General features: G+C 42.3%; 1 protein-coding gene across 1 annotated transcript in view; it reads right to left on the minus strand.

Annotated features, from left to right (window-relative positions):
* LYPLAL1 (lysophospholipase like 1) overlaps positions 1 to 18,022 on the minus strand; it is a 52,316-nt gene extending 34,294 nt beyond the window's left edge. The window contains exons 1-2 of the mRNA XM_030557488.1: positions 17,904 to 18,022; positions 13,305 to 13,404 (exon numbers count right to left, since the gene is read on the minus strand). Of these exons, the coding sequence (XP_030413348.1) occupies positions 13,305 to 13,404; positions 17,904 to 17,988 (185 nt within the window). The 5' untranslated portion in view covers positions 17,989 to 18,022. The remainder of the gene's footprint in view (positions 1 to 13,304; positions 13,405 to 17,903) is intronic.
* Positions 18,023 to 25,914: the final 7,892 nt, after the last annotated feature.

A 25,914-nucleotide genomic window follows, 5' to 3' on the forward strand; every position in this document is an offset into this window, starting at 1 on the left:
CAAAGCACATCAATTTTAAAAATGTCTACACAACTGTAGTATTTACTATTTGAGTTCAAATGGCCTTCTCAGAGACCACCTCCTTCCGAGTGTCCTGCTATTGGTGACTGTAGACCTACTGTCAGTTTGCTGAATGAATATGACCAGGGACATACCAGAAACTCTATCTGGAGCACTGGAAGGCACTTCTAAGGCCTGGTCTACACGGGGGGTGGGGAGGGGTGTCGATGTAAGATACGCAACTTCAGCTACGGGAATAGCGTAGCTGAAGTCAACATATCTTATTTCGACTTACCTCCCATCCTCACGGCGTGGGATCGATGGCCACGGCTCCCCCGTCAACTCCGCTTCCGCCTCTCGCCCTGGTGGAGTTCCGGAGTCGAGGGGAGCACGTTCGGGGATCGATTTATCACATCTAGATAAGATGTGATAAATCGATCTCCGACAGATCGATAGCTACCCACCAATCCGGTGGGTACTCTGGATGTACCCTAAGCCATGCTCTGAAGTTCAGAATGGCAGCTTTCCAGAACTGGTGACAAACAAGGTAGAAGGGATTGGCAGATGACATAGGGGCTCAACAGGCTAATCACAATGAAAGAACCTAATATTTACAATGAGAAAAACATAACAAAAGCTTTAAAATAAATAATGTAACATACATCTCAAACCAACATAACTTGAGAAACAACATGAATAATGCTGCAACAGCAGAATTCTTACCTATTCCCAAGCTGGAGATAATAGGTTTCCCCCTGCACTAGGAAAAAGTTGAAATGAAGAGAAATGGGAGGAAGAATGCCACTAGAGTATAGATAAAGGAACAAGGAACCTGAGACAGAACCCTTATTATACACTGCTTTTCCTCCCTCAAGGTACCAGTTGGAAAAGATGCATTCACTGTATGCATGTATTTCATATGAGTATGTTATCCTGAATGTTAAAATGTTCACGTACTTGCAGCACATAAACAGCAAAGGATACATGAGAAACTAAATGAAAAGACATTCAATTTGCAAAAATATGCTTTCTCCATGCTGCAGAATAGTGGTATAGTGTAAATTCCAAGATAGGTCTTGATATCTATGTGGTCAGAATAAAGGTAAACAGCTTAACAATATCTGAAATTCGTCTATGCGTCCATCAAAATTCCACTTCTACAAGGCTCTTTTGTTTTAAATTTATGAATGAGGTTAGGGCTCATGAAACTGAGGGATTAATAACATTTGCTTGAGCCAAACATAGTACGGATAGGCACGGTGCATGCTCCCCCATACTGCTCTGCCAATCCATCTCAATCTTGACCTGCAACACTCCTGCTGCTTTTCCAACCCTAGGCTTCTCACAAGCAGAGACTGCTGCCAGTGTAGCTGAATGGTGCCAAACTGTCTGGGGGTTTTGTGATGCGGCCAAATGGGGACTAGTATGAAATGAAACTCACCTCTACTCATAAGCAAAGTGAAGATTTCAACCCAGGTGAAAGGCTGGAAGGCTAGCCCGCAGCACTGAACAGCCTTTTAGCAGCCATAAACTTCCAACAGAGGAAGGACAGGATATTTTGCAAAATGTGTAACACTGAAACTATACAGAGCGATCGGTTGGCCATGAGAAGATATGCTAGTGGATGTCAAAAACATCCACAAAATAGTCCAAATTGTATATTTATAGTTTACTTTCTGACTTACAATGGGAAAGACTGTCAGAAGGGAATGCTAGACAGCACAAAGAATCTTTGACCTAGATTTTTCAAGAGAATTATAAAGGTAAAGTATATTTCTTAAAACAAGTGGAGCCTCAATAGTTTTAATTTTACCACGTTAGCTGCTGCAATGCCAATTTAAACTATCACTTTCAATTTTTTTTTTTTAAAGGCTAAACTGGGTGGTATTCAGTTCCCCTGATTTAGATATTCAATAGAAACCGAATGTTTAAGTCATAGTAGTAGCAGTGAAACAGTATTTAAAGCTGCAGCCATGCTGACCCAAATAACGAAGGAAAAAAAGGAAACCCTTTTCCTTTAAAACTGTGAGTGCTGACGTGGCTTTAAGTATTGCATCAGCTACTAGGGCTACAATTTAAACCCTTGGTTTTTAATTAAAGCATGTGCATCAACATTATTGGGGAGAAATCCTAATTCAACCGTGTTTAACAATTTAAATCTGGCTACAGAGACATCAATGTTGGAAGAACGCTAAAAAAGAAGTTAATTGAATGATCCATTAAAATAAAACAATCATCTTTTTCCATATTTTAAGCTCATAGAGATACAACAAAATGTTTCTACGAAAAGGGAAAACTAAAACCAGAAACTTGTAAAATGATTTGGCCTCAGCTACGTTTGTACCTTCTAGAATCCATCCCATTAATCTCCCACACACACACGCGCTCTTCTTCACAGCCATTACGAAATTATCCACTTCTTATTTTATTAAATTAGGGTTTTATAAATGCATGCATTTCTTTCACATTAATAAACAGGAGGCCACATGCTCTCTATTAGCAGAGCATGTTAGTATGTCAGAAAGTAGTTTTAGATCTACATATATAAAAATATTTTCATCTTTTGAAAAGGAATAATGCAAGAACAGACTGAGGTCTTAGACTAACCATGGACTAAGTAGCTCACTCTGGGACCTGGCAGCTACTGCACTGCCCTTATCAAATTTAGTACAATTTAATGTCAGGAACAAAAGCTGAACAGGAACATGGCTGAAGTACTTGTCATTGGAAGGGTTTGTTATGTTTTTTAAAAGAACATTAAAATGAGGCCCTGCATCTCACCAGTATTCGGAGCCAATCAAAAAAATCTAGTGCCACATCAGTAATGACTGAAGCTATTATTGGATGACTGTTTGGTAGTACATTCCCACTTCTTAAAGGACAAGTGACCAATTAAAAAAAGTCCAACATCCACTAATTGGCAGCCATCTTGGTAGTCACAACATATACATCAAGGAATGAGGGTCAAATCCTGCAAGGTGCTCAGTGCCCTCAACTGGTGTCTTCAGTCAACTTTTTCATTCAAGTATCAGAGGGATAGCCGTGTTAGCCCACGTCCACACTACAGGGTAAAATCGATGTTATTAAAATCGATTTTATAAAGCAGGCTTTATAAAATCGATTTTGCGCGTCCACACTAGGGCTACTTACATCGATGTTGAGCGTCCATGTTCCCTGGCGTCCATGTTTTCCCTGAGCGTTGCACTCTGGGTACCTATCCCACAGTTCCTGCACGGGTCCCTGCCCTTTGGAATTATGGGTTACTAGCCCAGTGCATGATGGGATCAAAGTCCCCGTCCTGGGTGGTTCTGGGTACAGCCCCCCCCCCCCTTCCTGTAAACGGCACACAGTCAGTTCGCGCTGTTTTTACTGGCTGCAGTGAGGGAAACGCCATTTTGCAGCAAGCATGGATCCAGGTCTGCTCTTGTCCTTGATCGCGAATGCTGTAAATAATTCACGCATTCTCGTTCTATCACTGCTGACCCATGATGCAGAAGTGCAAGAGAGAATGCTTGAATGTGGGGACGACAGCGATGACGAACTGGAGAACGAGTTTTCTGACACCCCGGGCCCCTGCACGTTGGAGCTCCTGACGGTTATGGGTGAGGTTCTACCCGTTCCGCGCCACTTTTGGGCACGGGAAACAAGCACTGACTGGTGGGACCGCATAGTCCTGCAGGTGTGGGACGATTCGCAGTGGCTGCGGAACTTTCGCATGCGTAAGAGCACTTTCTTTGAACTTTGTGACTCGCTTTCTCCTGTCCTGAAGCGGCATAACACCAGGATGAGACCAGCCCTCACAGTGGAAAAGCGAGTGGCAATAGCCATATGGAAGCTTGCAACGCCAGACAGCTACCGGTCAGTCGGGAATCAATTTGGAGTGGGCAAATCTACTGTTGGGGCTGCTGTGCTGGAAGTATCCAAAGCAATCATTAAGCTGCTGCTTCGAAAGGTTGTGACTCTGGGAAACGTGCAGGCCATTGTGGATGGCTTTGCTGCAATGGGATTCCCTAACTGTGGGGGGGCCATAGATGGAACCCACATCCCTATTTTGGCACCGGAACACCAGGGTGCCCAGTACATTAACCGCAAGGGGTACTTTTCGATGGTTCTGCAAGCCCTGGTGGATCACAAGGGACGTTTCACCAACATCCACGTGGGATGGCCAGGAAGGGTTCACGACGCACGTGTCTTCAGGAGCACTACACTGTTTAAACGGCTGCAGCAAGGGACCTACTTCCCTGATCAGAGAATAACAGTTGGAGATGTCCAAATGCCTATAGTTATCCTTGGGGACCCAGCCTACCCCTTGATGCCCTGGCTAATGAAGCCATACACAGGCAGCCTTGACAGTGCTCAGGAGTTGTTTAATTACAGGCTGAGCAAGTGCAGAATGGTGGTAGAATGTGCATTTGGCAGGCTTAAGGCGAGATGGCGAACGCTTCTCACTCGCTCAGATCTTAGCCAAACCAATATCCCCTTTGTCATTGCTGCTTGCTGTGTGCTCCACAATCTCTGTGAGAGCAAGGGGGAGGCCTTTATAGCGGGGTGGGAGACTGAGGTAAACCACCTGGCCGCTGATTATGCGCAGCCGGACACCAGGGCAATTAGAAGATCTCACCAGGATGCTGTGCGCATCAGAGAAGCACTGAAAAGTAGCTTCCTCATGGGCCAGGGTACAGTTTGACTGCTGATTTTCCTTTCAATTGATTGCTGCCCTCCCCGTCTATGCGGTGTTGCTGCTGCAAGATACTTTGCCTGCAGCATTCCTCAATTGCTTGCTTAGTTTACTTGCGAGAGCTGTCCATTGGAAAACATATAATTCTGTATTTCCCAATTATTACCTACCTCCACCATTAGCTGCTTCCGTCTGCTGCTAGGCACAGGACCTGCAACCTTCCTTAACTGCTTTTTTATTGAAAATAAAGTTATTACTATGTGTTACAAGAATTGTGTTCTTTATTTAAAAACAGATCGTTTCATCAATCAAGCATCATGCTTGTTGTTACAATACTGTGCTTGAAATTTCATAACTCAGCGCTCTATGGGGGACGGAGCGAGGGAGGTTTGGAGGAAGGGGGAGGGAGGTTTGAAAGAAGAAAGTGCATCAGAGTAGACAGAACAAGAATTCTCATGGACCAGGGTACGGTATGGCTGCTTTCTTTGTTTTCCCTTTATTACCCATATCCCCAATTGTCAAATCCTGATGCTGATAACGAGCTTCCGTGCAGCTTTCCAAAGCTGCTTGCTTCAGTTCATTACCAAACTACAGTCACACTTCCTTAATAGCATGACCTGAGAGTAAAAATAGGCAAAGGTGCCATGGGAGAAGTTTGGATCATTAGAGGAGGGAAAAAACAGGACACAAAGGGCTTTTCAATCTAATGAAAGCCTTCTGGTTGGAGTGTCCGCAGCAGTGGAGGGGGCTGGTGTAGAGAGCCTTCCCCCACGCGTTCTTACACGCCTGGTTCTGGAAGGTGTGGGACAGGGTGAGTACTGAGGGAGGTTATACACGGGCTGTAGGGGCATTCTGAAACCACGGAGCTCTTGCAGCATATCACGGAGGATGTCAGTCTGATCACGAAGAAGATCCAGAGTTGCTGCTCGCCAGCGCTGATCTTCCTGCCACCTGACATCATTTTTGGCGTCCCTCCTGTCTTCGCGTTGGTCCCTCCTGTCTTCGCGTTGACTGGCAGCCTCCCTGTACTTTGCGACCAATTGCTTCCAGTCTCCCTGCTGAGCTCTCTCTGTACGGGTCACTGCCATAATTTCGGTGAACATGTCCTCACGCGTCCTCCTTTTCCTCAATCTTCTTATGATACCCCCCCCACGTGGATGAGAAGCGAGAGGGAGGCTGGAGAAATGTGCAGCTGTGTGTGGGGGGGTGGGGTTTGGAAAGAGTGATAAAAGAATCATGAGACACATTTCACACAACCATTCATACAGTCTTTCTCCTCACTGACCTGTGCCTGTTACCGAACCTTGAACATTTTACTTTACCACAAGGTCACCTTAGGATTCCTTTAATACTTATTGCTTGTGGCTGAGGACAGAGAGTTCTGCTCAGACGCAGGTCAGGGAAGCACACAGACCTTGTCCGGAGAAAATGGGAAGTTAATAATGGCTAGTAATCCCTGTAGTAGATTGTACTGGTAATCAAGCTGCTCTCCTTCCCTGCTTTGCTCTCGCCTTCCCCGAACAAGCAGGTCTCCTTGCCTGCGGTTTGCTGGGTGGTTCGTGGAACGGGAGAGCAAACCGCGGCAAGGCTGCTCTCCTTCCCTGCTTTGCTCTCGCCTTCCCCGAACAAGCAGGTCTCCTTGCCTGCGGTTTGCTGGGTGGTTCGTGGAACGGGAGAGCAAACCGCGGCAAGGCTGCTCTCCTTCCCTGCTTTGCTCTCGCCTTCCCCGAACAAGCAGGTCTCCTTGCCTGCGGTTTGCTGGGTGGTTCGTGGAACGGGAGAGCAAACCGCGGCAAGGCTGCTCTCCTTCCCTGCTTTGCTCTCGCCTTCCCCGAACAAGCAGGTCTCCTTGCCTGCGGTTTGCTGGGTGGTTCGTGGAACGGGAGAGCAAACCGCGGCAAGGCTGCTCTCCTTCCCTGCTTTGCTCTCGCATTCCCCGAACAAGCAGGATGGAGACTTTTCTAAAAACCACCTCATGGGTCAGTGTTTTAGGAAACGTAAGAAAAATTACACTCACCAGAGGACGGTCCCTCAGCTTCATTTTCTGGAGTACTGCCTTGAGATGGCTGGCAGGGAACCTCAGTAAGGGTGAGGAAAAGATCCTGGCTGTTTGGGGGGATAAAATGCTCTGTGCTCTCTGCTGGAGCCTCCTCCTCTTGGTCCTCATCATCCTGATCATCGCCATCAAATAAATCTTCTGTAGTTGCAGGAATCACGACGCCCACCTCTGAATCAACAGACAAGGGGGGGTTCGTCGTTGCGCTGTTCCCCAATATTGCGTTAAGCTCGTCGTAGAACCGGCATGTTTTGGGGGCAGAGCCTGACCTGCCCTTTGCTGCTTTGGTCTTCTGATACGCCTGTCTGAGCTCTTTCACTTTCACTCGGCACTGTAACGAGTCCCTGGTATGTCCCCTCTCCCGCATGGCATTAGAAATTTTTTCAAAGGTTTTCTCATTTCTTCTGCTCGAGCGCAGTTCTGAAAGCACCGACTCTTCTCCCCATACAGCTATCAGATCCTGTAACTCCTGTGTGCTCCATGCTGGAGCTCTTTTCCTATTTTCAGGAGACTGCATTGTTCTCTCTGCTGCTGAGAGCTCCACGCTGTGCAAGCAGGAAATGGAATTTCAAAGTTCCCGGGGCTTTTCCTGTTTACCTGGCCAGCAGAAGAGTACCTTTACCTGTGTAGAGCGGCCACTAGAGCACTGTGGGATACGTCCCGGAGGCCATTAACTTCGATGGCCGTCCACACTATCATAAAATCGATTTTAAAAAATCGATTTTGGGGTTACTCCTCTCGTTTTGATGGAGTTCCAAAATCGATTTTAGGGACCCTTAAAATCGATTTTATGCACTCTGTAGTGTGGACGGTTACAGCTTAAAATCGATTTAAAGCTCTTAAAATCGATTTAAAGCTCTAGTCTGGACCTGGCCTTAGTCTGGATCTGTAAAAGCAGCAAAGAGTCCTGTGGCACCTTATAGACTAACAGACGTTTTGGAGCATGAGCTTTCATGGGTGAATACCCACTTCGTCAGATGCATGTACCCAGAAGCCTCCTACTGCAAGACAAACCCAAGAAAGAAACCAACAGGACTCCACTGGCCATCACATACAGTCCCCAGCTAAAACCTCTCCAACGCATCATCAGGGACCTACAACCCATCCTGGACAATGATCCCACACTTTCACAGGCCTGGGTGGCAGGCCAGTCCTCGCCCACAGGCAACCTGCCAACCTGAAACATATTCTCACCAGTAACTGCACACCGCACCATAGGAACTCTAGCTCAGGAACCAATCCATGCAACAAACCTCGAGGCCAACTCTGCCCACATATCTACACCAGCGACACCATCACAGGACCTAACCAGATTAGCCACACCATCACCGGTTCATTCACCTGCACGTCCACCAATGTAATATACGCCATCATATGCCAGCAGTGCCCCTCTGCTATGTACATCAGCCAAACTGGACAGTCGCTACGGAAAAGGATAAACGGACACAAATCAGATATTAGGAATGGCAATATACAAAAACCTGTAGGAGAACACTTCAACCTCCCTGGCCACACTATAGCAGACCTTAAGGTGGCCATCCTGCAGCAAAAAAACTTCAGGACCAGACTTCAGAGAGAAACTGCTGAGCTTCAGTTCATCTGCAAATTTGACACCATCAGCTCAGGATTAAACAAAGACTGTGAATGGCTTGCCAATTACAAAATCAGTTTCTCCTCCCTTGGTTTTCACACCTCAACTGCTAGAACAGGGTCTCATCCTCCCTGATTGAACTACCTCATTATCTCTAGCTTGCCTGCATATATATACCTGCCCCTGGAAATTTCAACTACATGCATCTGACGAAGTGGGTATTCACCCATGAAAGCTCATGCTCCAAAACGTCTGTTAGTCTATAAGGTGCCACAGGACTCTTTGCTTCTTCATTCAAATGACTTTTATATTTAAACATCTTCTGATATCAACATGTCTATTGACACCTGAAGCCAGAAAGCAGTTTAGGCCCACAGCACCTCAAATGAAATACCATTGTATCTTCTGGGGTAAGGATGTACAAGGAAGTTGCTGTCCATGTTAAACCTGTTCTAGGGACGGAAGGCCTTCAGGGTGGTTAATCTAATTCCTTATACCACAATTATTTCCATATATGTACATATATTTTAAAGTAAAACAAATTTTAAAATTATACTTTGTTTTTAGCAATTGAGTGCCAGCCATATTATACAGACTTTTTTTTTTAAAGCAGGCAACTCAGATATTAGAAGGCAGTCAGCTTCCATTACAGAAGTGTAATAATAATAATAATAATAAAAGATAATCTTTCTCCGGGATTTTTAAACCTTCTATAGAATAACAAAGTTAGACCCCTTCTACAGACTGGCTAAAAACAATTATAAAAACTGATATAATTTATTTAGCATCTTATTGCTTTCATCCCTATTATATAAGGCTTTTCCCTGAAGAATTTTACTCTTGGGGGAATTCTACCACTGTGCAGCAGAAAATTCCCCCCACCCTGCAGATTCTCTTTACTTTCTGCAGAAAATGGTTTCTGTGGGGAAGCAAAGAGAAGCTGCATCAGTGCTCACTCACCCCTTCCCAGCAGCTCGGACATGTCTGTTTGGGCAGCCGAGAGAGTGGAAAATCACTGGGGGGTGGGAGGTCTGGGGATGCCTCCCCTTCCACCTCCCTCTTCCCTTCCTTGCACAGAGCTGCAGGTGCTGGGTTAGATCAACCCCCAGAAACTTTGCCAGCTGCAGAAGCTCTACACAGTGTGTGTGTGTGGGAGGGGCGGGGTGAGAGGCTCAGAGGGGGGGCTGGCTGGGGGCGGGGGGGCTGGATGCACAGGAGTTGGGCAGACAGGGGGAGCAGTGCCCTGTACAGTGATTCCTCCCCCCTCATCTGTGCACCCAGAGCCCCTTGCACTCAGAACCCCCCCACTGAGCCCACTGAACTTCCACCCTGCTAAGCCTCACCCCCCGCATCAGGAGCCCGCCGCATCCAGAAACCCCTCCCCAAGCCCCCACTCTGCTGAGCCTCACCCCCTGCATCAGGAGCTCCCACACCCAGACCCCCACCCCACTGAACCCCAACCAGCTGCACCTGAGCCTCCCACCAAGTCCCACTCCCCTAGCCTTCCCACCCCTAAGCACCTTCGCTAGGACTCCCCTGCAGAGTCCCATTCCCCCTGCACCTAGTACCCAGCACTGAGCCCCTGTGCATCCAGATTCCTCCCCATACCCAGACTCCCCACAAGCCACCTGCACCCAGACTGTGCCACACAGAACCCTGGTATTCTTGAGGGAATTCTGTGCCAAAAAATTAAAAAAATTAAAATTTGTAAAGTTCTGCAAAATAACACAGTAATACAACAACAGTGTAATCACACCATCTTCAATTATTTTGGTAATTTATTTCAAAATACTTGTCAGCAAACAATTGAAAATGGTGTGATTGTGTTATTTTAAACAAATACAATACACAGATTTTTGCAGGATTTTAAAATATTTTGCGCAGAATTTTCAATGTTTTGGTGCAGAATTCCCTAAGGAGTAGAGTTTGCCTTGTATCATTCCTCAATCAACAGTAAATCATTTTATATTTTAAAACCTAACCAAGCAGGATGAATATGTTTTTAGGATTTTATTCTGGAGTATGTTCTTTGGTTGCTCTAAAGGAGCTCAATCTCTGATAGTTAGAGTTAAGGGTGATAGGAGTGAGTTAAGCCCCAATATCTCCTATAGGAAATAGGAAGGGAAAAAACAATTATTTCAGTGCTGGAATAAAACAAATTTAAAAAAAAATTCCATGACAGCATGATAAAAATTATACCAGTTCTACTCCTTGTCAGGTCCCTTAAAAATTCAGGCAACATTTATAGACATGCCTAACTTCTGAAGCTTCTTTTTGCTTTTAATCATTTGGGTCAAAACTGCCAATAAGCATTATGCTCTGATGCACAACTGTGGATTGCTAACCTGCACAGAACTACATGGATGTCAACAGAGCTCCACTCAGACACAACCATCCCCTCATAGGTTATCAACCACAGCATCAGGACCTTAGTATACTTGGATACGTACTATCGGATAATTTAAGGCCTGATTTTCAGAGATACTGAAAACCTTAACTGATGCTCAGTACTACAAAAAAAAAATGTAATTAATTAAAAAAAATCAGGCCATATATTTAGGTTCCTAAATATGAATGGAGGAGCCTAACATTTGTCACTCCAATTTGATATTTTTGGTCCTGATTTTTCTTTTCTATGGAAAGAGGGAAAAGAAATCATTACAGACTTTACAAAGTGTATAACATGCATTAGATTTAAACACCAAAATAACTTTTGCTTGGCCAATATAGGTTTTTGTTGTTATTTACATTGCAACCAGTAAAGCATACTTTTACAAACTTCCTCTGTTTGTACATAGCTCCAAACGGTGGCAAGCATTACTGTACTTAAGTGCATCTGTTTTATTTCACTGTGTCAGTTAATGGTGCTTAACAGGAACAAGGGGGCTGTAAAGCAATATTCTATAATGTACTTCTCAGTTACCAATCAAAGACAAATGCACTACAGGTATTTTTCTTTGGATACATCCCTTTCACACAAGGAGAACAAGATGGAAAAATCATGCTAAAAGCTGCAAAGTTGAATCAAATCATGCTTGACCTCAGTTTGCTTTGGAAAAGAATAAGGAGAGTAAACTTGACTGAAACAGGGCAACTATTTATTCATACCTTTTACATTACAATCTAGAATCTTTCTTTACATGTCATCTTTATTGATACCTTTCAAGTTGTGTGCAAGTAAAAAATAGCTCCTTGGAAAATCATAACATGTACTGATTAATCATGTATAATGTTACCTATAGCTGTAGTTATCTACAAAAATAAAATAATAGGTCAAGATTGTGGCTTTGGACACGCTGGAATGGGAAAGTGGAACTTTAGTGGCCAAATAGATGTGGCCTGAGGCATTTTGCCCACCTAGGACACACATAGAAAGGCTGAAGGAAGAACATTACAGAAGTTAATTCTAGCAAACCTGCATCTATTGCCAATATTCATGCAGAGGATGGAGCCTTTTGGGCCCCATGGATAACACTAGCTGCACACTTAGCCTAGTTGTCAGGGGAGCAATATGTTGTTTGAATAAAATCATGCCCATAGTGGAGCTGACCTATTGAACTACCTCCCTTAAATCCCTCCATAAAACACAATTCTTCCACAAAGATTTTCAGCAATGGCCTGTGCAAGTTTTCTCCACAACTCCGAGTTGCTCTCATCCATGGACAATGAGTCAGTTATGTTGCATGCATAATAACTAGACTGTAAACTCCTTGGGTCAAGGACTGTTTCTATATAGATATGTGATGAGCCAAACAAAATCTTGACTGTCTTTTTGTCCTGTGTTTGTCCAGAACCTAGCACAATGCGATACTGGCCCATGGTTAGAGTTCCTAGCAGGTGCTACCATAATACAAATTATTATTATTAATACTTGTTTTTGTACCACCTGAACCAATTCAATGAAAACTCTCTCAAACTTCTGGTCCTTGAAAGTCTACATGAGACATCACAAACCCCACCCCATATACATATTTAGGACAAAAGCTTTCAAACATTGGTACCTAAAATTCATACCTCAATCCATATTTAGGCCCAAAAAATACACATATGCTTCAGTCTCACTGACTTCAATGGAAGTGCTTTCCTGAATCAGGTCATCAGATACTCAGATAAGTGGCCTGATTTTTCAGAGGTGTTTGGCTTATCTCTGAAAATCAAGCCATTTATTTGGATAGTTAAATATGGATTTAAATGCCTAGCTTTAGGCAGTCAAGACTGAACATGCTGGCTCTGGCTTGTAAGCTCCTCAGGGCAAATACCATTAGCTCCCTCTATTTCCTGTATATATACACTCTGAAGCACATTGTGGCACTTTACTGTGACGAAACAAATAATAATGGGGTTTGCAAATGCAGGCACCTGTGATGAGGAAGCTGGACTCAATTTTTATTGAATTCTGTGTCCATTTATTCTAAATTAAAAACCAAAGCAACCTTGAGATTGAAATGTTTTAATTTCCAGTGCTGTCACCAATAGCTGAAGATGATGCTTTCATTGCTCCTAACTATATATTTACTACACAGCAAATTCTCCTACCAGTCACACAGGACTATTGTTCTTCAGAACCAAAGTGTGATATTACGTATAGCGAAGTGTTTGGTTAGTTCTGGTAATAGATTTATGGGAACAATTATAGGTATGGAGGTAGTCTAGAGTATGATTTAATAAAACATGGTTATAACATGTCAGAGAAAAGTCTCTATCTATATTATTCTTGTGAATAATTCAATTGTAATGCGGACAGGGCTTTAATGTGAATTGGAAGAGTATGTCCTACATAAAATTTCATGCATTTAAAAATAGGGTCCTCTGGTTGCAAAGCATTATTGAGCTTCAAGTATCAACAAAAAAAAGTACAGAAAGAATTGCAAAAACAAAGCATTACCTCTACCCAAAGGTATAAGAATATTTTCACAACAATGATTTTGTCAGAAGATTAGAGGAATTTGGTCTTAGTAATAAAAGGCATTGCACAATACCTGGCAGGAGCTGTTGGATAAATTACTTTTATATGCTGGAAAACCAAATCCTGATTCAGAATTTGTTTGATCCATGCTCTTACTCCTGGGCCAGTGTCACCTGCATAATACAAACACACAGGAAATGATATTCCATGTATTTATAGGTAGCACCATATAATGCCAAAAATGTTTATACCTGAAATTCACTTCATTTACAAACTCAATCCTGCAAGCTGCTCAGCAACTTCTAAAAGTACTAAGAATCCTCAACCTTCTTTGAAAACAGGAAGTACTCAACACCTCTCTGATCACACTCTTAAGGGGGCTACATACTATTGCTTTTATAAACATTTTGCTACAGCACTACTGCCATTGATTTCCCAATTGGCCACAAAAATCTTGTGTCCTCCTTATAACCTAGATAATTATCCACTAATAATAAAGTGATAAAAAAAACCCACAGGGGAATGCAAGAAAATTCCAAGTAAAAAAAAACAAACCAAAAAGCTTGTCAGTTGGTGTCCTCATTTAAAAAAATGCATCTTATTATTTTCATTTTTTAAAAATTACAAAGGTTTAAATGAACAGTCCTCAGAATGTAGTTGAAAATAACAACAGTATAATTAAATGTGATGTTTTTATTAGAAATAGACTAACTAAAATCTCAGATCCAAATTCCCCTGAACTCTTGGTAAAAAGGAGTTCAAAATATGAACCTAGATCCAAACATCTGGCTCCTAGAATTATGACAGGCTGATCAAAATCCTAAATCCAAACCAGTCCGTTTCTTAGAGTTGGCTGAGATCAGGGTCTGAATTTTGTAGCTCCGGCCAACATCCAACAACAGTTTAGTCCGTGATCCTACAAACAGGTCCACATGTGTGGATCCTTGCAGATTCAATGTTTTCAAAGTGCCTTACAAACATCAAACATTCATTTTTTCCTCCTTTAAAGCTCTTATCTTCAGTGAACATCTGCAGTGTTCTCAATGAATAACTCGCGTTTTGCCCCTAACCTATCCAACTCTCATCCAAACACACAAAAATGTCTAACTTGAGTTAAGTGTTTCTTTAAATTGGAGCCAGCTGACCAGTCAGGGAAGTGGGATGAAGCTCTAGGGGTACTGACACTCCAGCAAATAAAGCAATGGAGAAGCAGCATCTTGAGTTACAGAAACTGATCAGTGGCTAATCCAATCACTCTGTGCTACTTATCCATATCACTGTGTACTTGAAGTATTGTTTTACAGTCTAGTCATTCTCAATGGAACCAGGCTAACCTGAGTGAGATAACTCCAGTGTATTCACTCAAGGTAACAGTTGCAGTGAAGACAAGCCCTTGCCTGGAAAAGGCTTTTTATTGCTTTAGGTTTCAACAAAGAAAGCTCCCGAGACACTATTTACAAAATAAAATGTAAATAAATACTACTGAGATTATGCTTCAGTTAATGAATGGAAGACAAAAGGACCCTGTCCTGCCACTGCTTACTGCCAAGCACAAAATGTACTATGAATAGCCCTATTTATGTCAAATCACAAATAACTCACAGTAGTAAGTGCTAGCCTCAATAGTAAGTCTTTCCAGGATTGGGCCCAAAAATTGTACACTGTTTATTTTGACTTTGCCATTAAAAAAAAATCTATATACAAATTAAAGACATAACTAGGAACCCGTTGTGAATTTACTCCTGCAAACATGCTCATGAGTAACTTTAATCATGTGACTAGTTAGGCTGGAATCAAAGCAAATCTAGTTTTCAATAGTCAAATTTGGAAGAGATGGGTTTTCTAAGATGCACTATTAAAAAAAATACTTTTAAAAGCTTGAAAATAAAATTCCTTTCCCTACAAATATCTGTCCTTCATTAGAGAACATAAGCCTTGATTCTGCAAATCAAAATTAGGCATGCGTGCTTATAAGCATTTGCAGGATTGGGGCCATAGATCTTTATATGTTTTCTTTGTGATACAGGAGATATCATCATTATCTCCCCTTTCTCTACTGACATTTCAGCTTTGAGTGTCAGCAGGAGCATGCATAAAGCTGGGAATCAGGGCTTGTACACACTACCACTTATGTCAGCATAACTTATTTTGGTCAGGGGTGTGAATAAGCTTCAGTTCCCCGAGCGGCTTAAGTTACACCGACCTAAGCTCCGGTGTGGACAGCACTATGTTGGCAGGAGAACACAGCTACTGCCTCTCACAAACATGATTTTATTATGCTGACGGGAGAGCTCTCTCCCATCGGCATAGAGCATCTTCTAGTGTAGACTAGCGGCTACAGTGCTTCAAGTCTGTTCGAAGAGCTTGCAGAAGCCTTGTTAGTTAAGAGACTTTGACCCTCACATACCAACTGTCATCATTGCCCTAACAATGTCATAATTACCAGGGCTCCCATTTGAATGCAACTAATTTCTGTTATGTAAAAAGCACACATCAAAAAGGACTGGACTTCAGACATTTTTACATACTATTTTAACACTATCTTGTCTTCTGAACAGTACTATGAAGAATGAATAATGCACAACCAATTCAGTTTCAGGGACCTATTTCAAAGCCTGTAGCTAAAATCAGCTAGCTGTGGTACCGATTGCTACCTTTTCCTTTTAAAATAAAAACACAAGTTTTAATTTCCCTTTCCACCATGAGTGTCCAAACTTCTCCGACCCTCCATGTCTCTCTCAGACACATACACAGAGTTGAGTATCTGTCTACAAAATGATTACAGATTTAAGGCCTGACTCCAGACCACTGCTCTTCTTGCTGAACTACTATGTTGCTTGATGCCAACACTGGATTTACTGCATGGGGAGTTCTCCGCTACCTTCCCATTCAATCTGGGGTCAACTCGTCATCTTATTACAATTAACTGGTGGCAACCATTAAGAAAAAAAATGGATTCATGGGATTGCCACTCAGCTGTTGCTCTGTCCGGAGGACATCAATGCAGTGTAACATGCCAGCCCATACTAAAATAATGGACTACCCTTGCTTTGGAACCCACTCTGCAGAACTGTTAAATAAAACCAGATAAAAGAGCACTCTTACTTTTCCTTACAGCTCCATTGTAAATATTATGAATAGAGTTATAACAAAAATGAAAAATTGTACAGTTCTTAAACCATTTATGGAATCAACTTCTAACCATAATCTTCCCCCACTTCTACAAAATAAGAGGAAATTATTTCCTTCAGCATTAAAGTATTAGAGTTAACAGGAGAAGCTGAGCATATTGTATTAACTCCCCTTCATTTGTATGCTTTGTGAAATCAAAACAGTTTGACAGTCCTGGTTTAATAAACTAAATTCAAACTGGATTATAAAAATAAAAACACATATGAATACTTTGTCAAATCAAATATAAACATCATGCTTATACACATATCAGTAAAAAAAACTTTAAGAGATCTAATTCAAGCACTGACAGATGCCTGTAGACACAACAGGATGAATTCCTAAAGCCTTAATCCAGCAAATACTTATGCATACCCTTAATTAATTAGAGACAGTCAATTTCAAGATTACACTTCCACTTGATGTTATTTTTTTAACCTAATGTTGTTACAAACAACACCTGAAATGACTATAACTTATAATGGAGGAAATTATTTTTTCGGTTTGTTCACTCTGTGCAATTAAAAAGCATTTTTGTATAGTCAGTTTAAACGTTTCACCTGTCTGGTCAGGTAGGAACTGGGTTGGGGATTTCAGAAACATTTACATGATACAGGAGCACCAGTCCCACTGATTTAGGGACTTTTGAAAACGTTACCCCGTTCCTGTAAACTTTTTGTGCACATAATTTTTTACTTATGAAGGTGATCCCCTGCATGAATTCAGTTATCCATATACTTAAGCCTTGTCTAGCCTAGGATAAATATTATATTTGCTAACACATGTTGAACTGGTCAAGTTAAAGCTGAGGAGGAGCCTCAGCTTTATGTATATATATTAAAATACATCCCACCTTGTCTACACTAGACTTTTAAAATGCATCAGTTAGGATGTTAGCTACCGCACTTTTTATCCTAGTCTAGACATGGCCTAAGTGTCTGCAGGATTTGTAGCCTTAGTTTCCCTGTTATTTGTGTGCAGACTGCAGCAGGGGAGAGAGAAAAACATTTTTGAAAGGGGAGGAAATTGTGTGCGTAAAACCACAAAAACTAGCATGGGAATTTGGGAGCAGATACAGAACCTCAAACTCATTTTAACTCAGTTTTTTAAATTGTCTAGATTTCAAACTGACAAGAGTCCCTCTACTGCCCCTACTGCCATTTTACAGGTGGAGAATGAGGCATGGTGAGGTCAGGGGTGTGATTTTGAGCCCTTACTCACTGCAGCCATGTCATTAAACGTAGGGGTGCCACTCACATCAGCAAAGCCCTGAGCCTCCAGCCTAAATTCAAGATGGTCCGTACTTCTGCACTAACCACTGCTGGACAACACACCCCTAAGGCCCGAACTCAGCCACCTCCCTGCAGATAGGGCAGGGCCCCCGAGGCTCGCCCCAGCCCAGCGGCCCCCACCCATGCAGAGTGGGGCAGGCTCCCCGGGCTGGCCCCAGCCTAGCGCCCCCCTGCAAGTGCCTGGGGACACAGCGCCTTGAGGCCTGCACCTGAGCCGTGCAGCAGGATCACCGAGGCGCGGTGCCTGCCCGCCGGGGACACAACGCTCCGCTGCAGCGCGACGCTGCCCGCCATGGCCGCGGCTCCCCTCTGCCAAGCGCAGGACGGGCCCTGCTTCCCGTCCCGCGCCTGCGCGGCTCGCTCGCTGTCTATCTCCGCCCCGCGTGGAGCTGGGGCGGCCGCGCGCCAGGCTGCGGGTTGTACGTGAGGCGCGCGCCGGGCTGTGGGAGGCTTGAGGCCGCTCTCCCCTTCATAGCGCTCCCAGGAGCTTCCCTAAACAGCCCTCCCCCCCAAGGCGAGTGTGGCCCAGGCAGGGCTGTGCCAGCTTTGCTTCTCGCCATCAGTTCTGGTTTGATCTGAGCTGCAGCTGCATAGGCACCAGTGCCCCTGGGCCCCTCCATACCTTGCCTAGTCACGTAGGGGTGCCATCTCCGTAGTACAGAAAAAAAAAAACACCGGCCATCTGGGATGAGCCTGACCCATAAAACTGGAGAGCTGACAGTGGGTACTGAGCATCCTTACTGCTATCCCAGCCTGGCTAGCTGCTTCCAATAAAGTGGCAATCCTAGCCTAGGGTGGGCATATAATCCGATCCTCTGGATCCCCACCTGCGCCCTTGTGACTCACTTGCAATAATGAGTTTTGTTATGAACCCAGTTTCCCAAGGGAGCAGAGATCAGGGCAGGCATCCGCTGCAGGGAGCTGCTGGAAGGGGAGTTGGTTGGAAAATTCCAAGGGGGGAATTGCAAGAAAAGGGACAGATTTTTCACAGAAATGTCATTTTTTAAATCATCTGTAGCTGCCACTGTGTGGTTTTAAAAAATGGGGTTGTGGAAAAAAGTACAAGTGGTAGGAGGTGAAGAAATGGCAAAGGGACTGTGAGAAGTAGCAGTGCTATCACCACAAATCCTAGAAGATTAAACGCTAAAGATTCTCATTTTCTCACTAACAGGCACAGAAAGAGAGCACTGATCCTGCATCCCTGGCTGACCATTGAATTTTTTTTTCTCTCTACTTTGAAAAAAAAACCAAAAACAAAACAGGAAATGAGAACCACGCTGACCTTTGTTACTGTCATTTTGGATATTTCTCAAGCCCCCTGCAAAATAAAGTTTCATGTTGCAAAACAGGTCCCAAAGATCAGCACAGACATCACTATATCTTTAGAACAGGGATGAGCAGGAAAATGCTCCAAACTGGGATGCTTAAAGTGCTAACTATTATTATTATTAACCCCTGAAGCCGCATTGTGTGGTACATTCAGAATTTTATATGATGCATTCAGGGTTGCCTTTAATAATCTATCAATACTACTGTTGAAGTTCAGGGCATATTTGACCTCACTCTCTGTTCTAAGTGCCCCTGCTCAAGTGACAGGCCTTGTGTCTTCACTTCCCTCTGGGGTGGAATTCCATGATTCTCCCACTCATAGGCTATGTCTTCACTAGGAACGCTGCAGCAGTGCTGCTGTAGCGTTTCAGTGTAGACACTCATTACAGTGATGGGAGGGTTTCTCCAATTGCTGTAGTTAATCCATCTCCCTCAGAGGTGGTAGGTAGGTTGATGGAAGAATTCTTCCACTGACCTAGTGCTGCCTGTGCTGGGTCAGCTTAAGTGTCGCTCAGAGAGGTGAATTTTTCACACCCATGCACAACATAGCTGGGACCATCTAACTTTTAATCAGACGGGTAGCCGTGTTAGTCTGTATCTGTAAAAGCAGCAAAGAGTCCTGTGGTACCTTATAGACTAACAGATATATTGAAGCACAAACTTTCATGGGTGAATACCCACTTTGTCGGATGCAAGGTATTCACCCACGAAATCTCATTCTCCAATACATCTGTTAGTCTATAAGGTGCCACAGGACTCTTTGCTGCTCTAACTTTTAATGTAGACCTGGCCTCAGGCTAGTTCTTGGACTACAGCCTCCGATGGACCAACCAGGACTAGGTTCAGTCCCTGCAATTCTTCCCTTCAGGAGCTGGTGCATACAGTGACCCAAACAACAGCCTCTGTATTGCTAAATCTAAACAGGAACAAAGCATAACAAGAGAAAGATTTTTAACACAATATGAACAGTTTAAACCCATATCTGTCTTACCTAATGCTTTAGGTAAGGCTGGTTTATCCCAGGTGCCCTACTTCTTTGGTCTGGAGAGGACAGTCAGCATCCATGCAAGCTCGCTCTCTCTCCCTTTTCTTCAGGGGTTGCCCTTTTATCTACTCCTAAAGTCTTTGTCAATTCCTTGTGTCTCTTGAACCTGGTTACACCATTTTACGTAGTCCACAGGGGACCAGGGGGAGGAACAGGTGTATACGTCAAAGCAATTGATGCTCTGCATTAATCTTCTAGATGTCAGCAAATGGGTCTACATGCAAATATTATCGCTTTCTACCTTACATGCTGTCCACTCCTGTTGGGATTAATCCCTTGTAGTTGTATTGGAAACCACACAATAACAATCTAACAGATGGACATACAATATAAAATAATTCAGGCATCACCTACTTCCTTCATAGCTATGTGCTCGATATGTTGGTCTGAGTATTGTAAAAATGTTTATTGCATGCATATATTGGGTTAATTCAGTGTCTGTGTGGTCAGGAAATGGACCCAAGAAGATGAACAATACCCCACATAGGAGCTCTGCAGTAACATCCAGGATTATTAACTGTAATATTCTATTTCCCCCCGCTGGAGGGCTTGCCAGACTAGCTTTCCTAGAATTCAGTCACACGCATACGTCTCCATGAAAGAGGGAAGATCAAAAGACAGAGAAAGCAGCAAAGAATCCTGTGGCACCTTATAGACTAACAGACATTTTGGAGCAGTATTTTTAAATCCCTCTCTGTCTTGCATGCATCTGAGGAAGTGGGTATTGACCCACAAAAGCTCATGCTCCAAAACGTCTGTTAGTCTATAAGGTGCCACAGGATTCTTTGCTGCTTTTACAGATCCAGACTAACACGGCTACCCCTCTGATAAAAGACAGAGAGGGATTTAAAAATACTGCACTCTGTTGATGGGGGTAGATGGCACTGGGATGCCTTGAGAAAGCTTCACCTGCCTAGATCTTCATTTCAGGATGGTCAGATTTTAAGTAAAATAAAATGTTATTGTTTTAAAATTCTCTTCTCCCATTATGCTGCGTTCCTGTTGTTACAATTAAACAATACTTGGTTTTAAGAAGCCTGTTTTGAGTTACTGTATTCACTACAGGTCACAGTTCCAATGGGAAGAACTGGAGCTGCCGAACCCAGTCTGGCTAGCTGAGCAATTGTGGTTGGTACATAGGGGGTAAGCCCAAGACCTGGTCTGTGACTGGGAGAATGCCAGGATTCTGCTCCTGAGAAAGGTGAAGGTGAGAGGGCTGTCACCTGAGAGGGTGCACTTAGAGAGACCAGAGGAGGTCAAAGATGCAGCTAGCGCCAAACCATGACAGTTGATATGAATCCACCCTTGCTACCAGAACAAATCAAACCCTTGTCAGTTCCTTCTATTTGAGACTGGCTCAGAAGCTTTCATTGTTGTTCCCTTTCCTCTGTTTTAATCTATTTATAGAATACATTTTAGGTTTGTGGTTTCTATATTTAGAAATGCCATATGGTAGGCAAACTATGGAGCAAACAGTAAAGGAGGTTTGTTTCTTTCATGTCGCTGTTCAAGTCTGGAAATGTAATTAAGTTTCAATGTGACCAGGTGTAGTTTTACAGATAAAGGCCCAGTTGGCAAATGAACTGAGGGAGACCAGGTGGGAGAGACTTTCCTTAGTGACTCTTCAAGGCATATCACAAAGTGAGGGACATAGACAGACCCAACATTGTGAAAGGCCCAATAGACATTGACAATTTTGCCCATCCTTAAAGCCATCCCTGTACATAATTACTTTGTTGCTTTTAATAGCTTTTACTGTTCTGCGGGTCTGAATACCTTGTGAGAAGGCATAGGAGTTCTTATGTATTACACTTTGTCCCTTGCCCACTTTTATGTAGCATGTATGCTTTCATTGAGGCCATAAGAATATTTTGGTGCTGTGTAGATTAACCACTACCATGGTGATTTGAGGTCCATAGCATTCAAGTAAGGACAACCAAACAAATCCCAATACTGCCATTTCACTGACCAGGTGCAGTGTGATCCAGAGGGTGAATAATGAGTTTACAGTTTAGTTTTGCAGTTCATCATGAAGTATTTGGCAAGCCATACGGGCACACCTGTTAGTCCTTAAAAATGTAATGAAACCTTATAACCCCTTGAGGTAGTGTGTTATTACCTTAACAATGGCTGTGGGTTATGTAGGTGAAATATCAGTGTATGTGTAATATGAAGAACATGTGCTCATATTTCTGTTTGAATTACTCTCTCTTTTACCATCATGGAGTACCATTTCCTAGCATACCTAGGCCATCAAATCTGTGAGCATCACTGTGACTTGCAGTGGCACATGTATATGGCATGCTGCATATCTAAGATATATGCAAATATCTTCACTGTGTATCCAGAAGCATTATGCTGTTCTAAGAGGTATTGTTCCACTTAATTTTATACTTTAAGAAAATCAGGCTTAGCTCTGGTTACATGTTCTCCCTAGTTCAATAAGTAAATAGGAAAAAAAAACAAACCTTTCTGAATTTAATGGAAATTGAATGAATTTACTTTAATGGGCAGAGGACCGAATTCAGCGTTTTGTCAAGCTTTGTAAGATTACAGTTGCACAACACAAGAATGCAAAATTCCAGTAAAGTAGTGGTCACAAAGAAAAGAGGCAAATGTAGTGATCAGCATAAAAAGTGAACATTTGCCAACAGTTATTATCTGAGATACTAATTATTTTCTATTCAAAGAATGTGATATCTCCAATATTGATATTGTTGATTAATATTGACTTTTAAAATGGGTTAACCAGGAATCTTCAATCATTATCATAAGACATATTCATATTTTAATTATCCTTATTTATTAATAACATTACTTCACATTTCATGATTCTGTTTGTGGGTAAATTCTAGTGCTCATAAAAGCGAGGGGTTACCCTGGGCAAAGGTAGGATATAGCTATCTGACTTAGCTATGTAGAAAAAAAATTGTCTATGTCTCTGCCTCTTGTTTTGCTTTTGTCTGAATTTCAAATAATAGAGGCAAGTCCATTTATCTTTATAGGTAGAGAGTTACTCTGTGTCAGTGAGGAAGACTGGATGCCAGAGCCAAACTGGAAAAAAATAATCTTGGGTTTGTTTGGCAATGTATTGATTTGGCATGTTTTAAATTATTTTTTTTAAAGTTAGAGAGGGGGAGGCACAGTCTTGGCCCATGATTTAATTGTTTATTTTTATTAAAAACCAATTAAAGGCTGTCATTAACTTTCCTTGAAGTCAATGGAAGGATCTCTATGACCTCTGTGGGAAGCCTGTAATATCTTTCAAACTTTAGAGATAACCCAACACAAACAATGGAGGTGAATGCTAGCCCAACTGATTCCCTAGGACACTCTTTCCCTCTCTCCCCCACCCCCAGCACTCAACTGCATTCAAGCAGACCTAATGTGACCTAGCATTGACAGCACTAAGTCGATGGAAGAATTCTAGCCCGTGGTTTTATCATGGCAATTATGGCCATTGCAAGCATACAGCTTTACTAATCAGGAGAAGGTTAAATTTGAACAGATTATTTTAACAATATAACAATATATAATAATAATCCTTGACAGGTATAGCCACTGTAGTAGTAGTTTGCAAATTGTGTAGGACCGAGCAATTTATACTGCATGTTCTGATGTAAAAGAAAATTCACTCAGACAGACGTGTAATATGTCTTCAAAGGGTTTATTGTATACCACAATATTAATAAAAATAATTCCTCCCTACACCACTAAAAACCAACACATTTTCTGTTGAGAGCACTACTATTTTTTCCTTTCACTGAATATACACAGTATAGGTATTACGTTTTTGTCTTAAAACAAACTCTAAATAAACGTTTAAATGAACACATAGGGGCATATTTGGCTTTGGTCATAGCTCAAAATTAATATTCACTTTCATTATTCTGCTTCTCAGTATCGAATGCCACCCATCGTGCTCTCTGATATATATGTACTAATCTTCAACCTAGTCAGAGGAATGCACAAGAATTTGACCCATCTGTAGCTTTTTTGATGTGTTTTTTCTCATTTGAAGTGGTTTTACACTTCAAAGTTAATTTTAGCTGAAAACAATATGCTGCAGAGTACTTTTTATGTCAGGGGTATGTAACATCTAGCCTGCTATAATTACATACAGGGATCTGAGTCTCTCTTCTCTTTGCTCCCACCTATAGAAATCTAAATGAAAATCTAAAGGCTCTATTTATTGAAAAATACAGTTTGTGGTCAGCTTGTATTCATTCAACATTTTCTTTTTTATGAGTCAGTTGGCCCACAGGTGCTATATAGATTTTTATTTCTAACGGGTTTATGTTTGCATGCAGATGGAGTTGATATAAGCAGGGATTCTGGTATGGAAATTAAGCACGAAGTATATGTTGGGACATTGTCCCTGACACTCCCACCACTTATAGGTCCCATGTTTAGCATTTGGTGTTCATCCAGGTAAGTTGAGTAAACAGTATATAATTGTATTGCTTTTTTCCAGAACGGAAGGCATCAGAAATGAACCCCAAATCTCTCTGATTCTTTCCTATCCTTCCTTCCTTTTGCCTGTTCATTCTTCCTGTGAAGGCCACCATGCCGGTTACAATGATTAGACACAAATAAACTGCCTCCTGAACTTTGCATTCCCAAAACAGATTAAAAGAAAAGGAAAGCTGTGGCATTGCTTTGAACCACAATTCACATGGAATGTCTTCTTTATTAGTCTTCTCTTTTCTGTAAGTATCATGGCCTTACCTTCAAGAGGGAGTTTTAGCAAACATTTCCCACCAGAACTGCTGCACTTCTGGTAGCAATTGTCTACTAAAATTCTTCAGCGTAGACCTTGCCCTGATAGTGTATGGTTAAGAATACCTTCTCTGGTATATCATATTTCTACACTGGCTTCAGTAGCACTCTAATACAGTCTGCACTTCTGACCACTCGTTCCAGCTAAAATAAAAATAAAAAATAGTTTTCCTCAAAGTTTTCCATGGAAAAGTTTGACTTTTCAGTAAAAAAACAAAATATTTCAATTCTGAAATGCACCACAGTACCTCATTGGAGTTGTAGTTCAAACAGAGTAGTTGGTATCACCCACAGGCTTATCGAAACGTTTGTACAGGCAAATGCAGAAAAAATCCCATTACCCAAGCCCTTTCTAATCATCAGTCAACCTTCTTTCTCTTCAGCCCTCTGTTACTACATCACTTGCCAGCACAAGCAGTTTCTATAAGCTCTTTGCGGCAGGGACTCTCTTTTTGTTCTGTTTGTACAGTTCCTGGAACAATGGGTTTCTGGTCCTGACTAGAGCTCTCAGGCACTACTGCAGTACAAATTAATACATGAGTAAGAATTTATTAATAAAGCCCCCTGGGTTTGCTGAAACATTCTTATTTAGGGTGGAAATGTTCTATGATTTCTTTCTTCCTGAAGGTGATTTATTTTTTAATGTTTGGATAGAATTCCTTCAGCAATTGTTGAGTTATGGGAAAGTGGGAAAAAAATACTTTACCCACAGTAAAATAATTCTAACCTTGCTTATTTTGTACAGGGTTAAACAAAAATGGCTGAAGCATGAACCTTGGAAATGTTCTCAAGGATGCATATGCTTCCCTAAGTTTTGTGTCAGGAAGGCAAAAAGTATAAATAATTGAAAAATCACTTCTGAGAATGCTCAATGGACGTGACCTGAAATTTTATCAGAGCTCAGTGAATTCTCCTCCTTTCCCTTGTGACATTATTGTACGTTTTCTCTTCCCAGACTGACTGGCAAAGAGGCTACTGCTGTCAGACACTTGGGGGGATAATTTGAATGAGTGAGATTGTAAATTTCTCACCGAAGCACACATAGCAAAATCCCTTAAAACTGCCTT

The sequence above is a fragment of the Gopherus evgoodei genome, chromosome 3 (assembly GCF_007399415.2).
Source record: "Gopherus evgoodei ecotype Sinaloan lineage chromosome 3, rGopEvg1_v1.p, whole genome shotgun sequence".
Lineage (NCBI taxonomy): Eukaryota > Metazoa > Chordata > Testudines > Testudinidae > Gopherus > Gopherus evgoodei.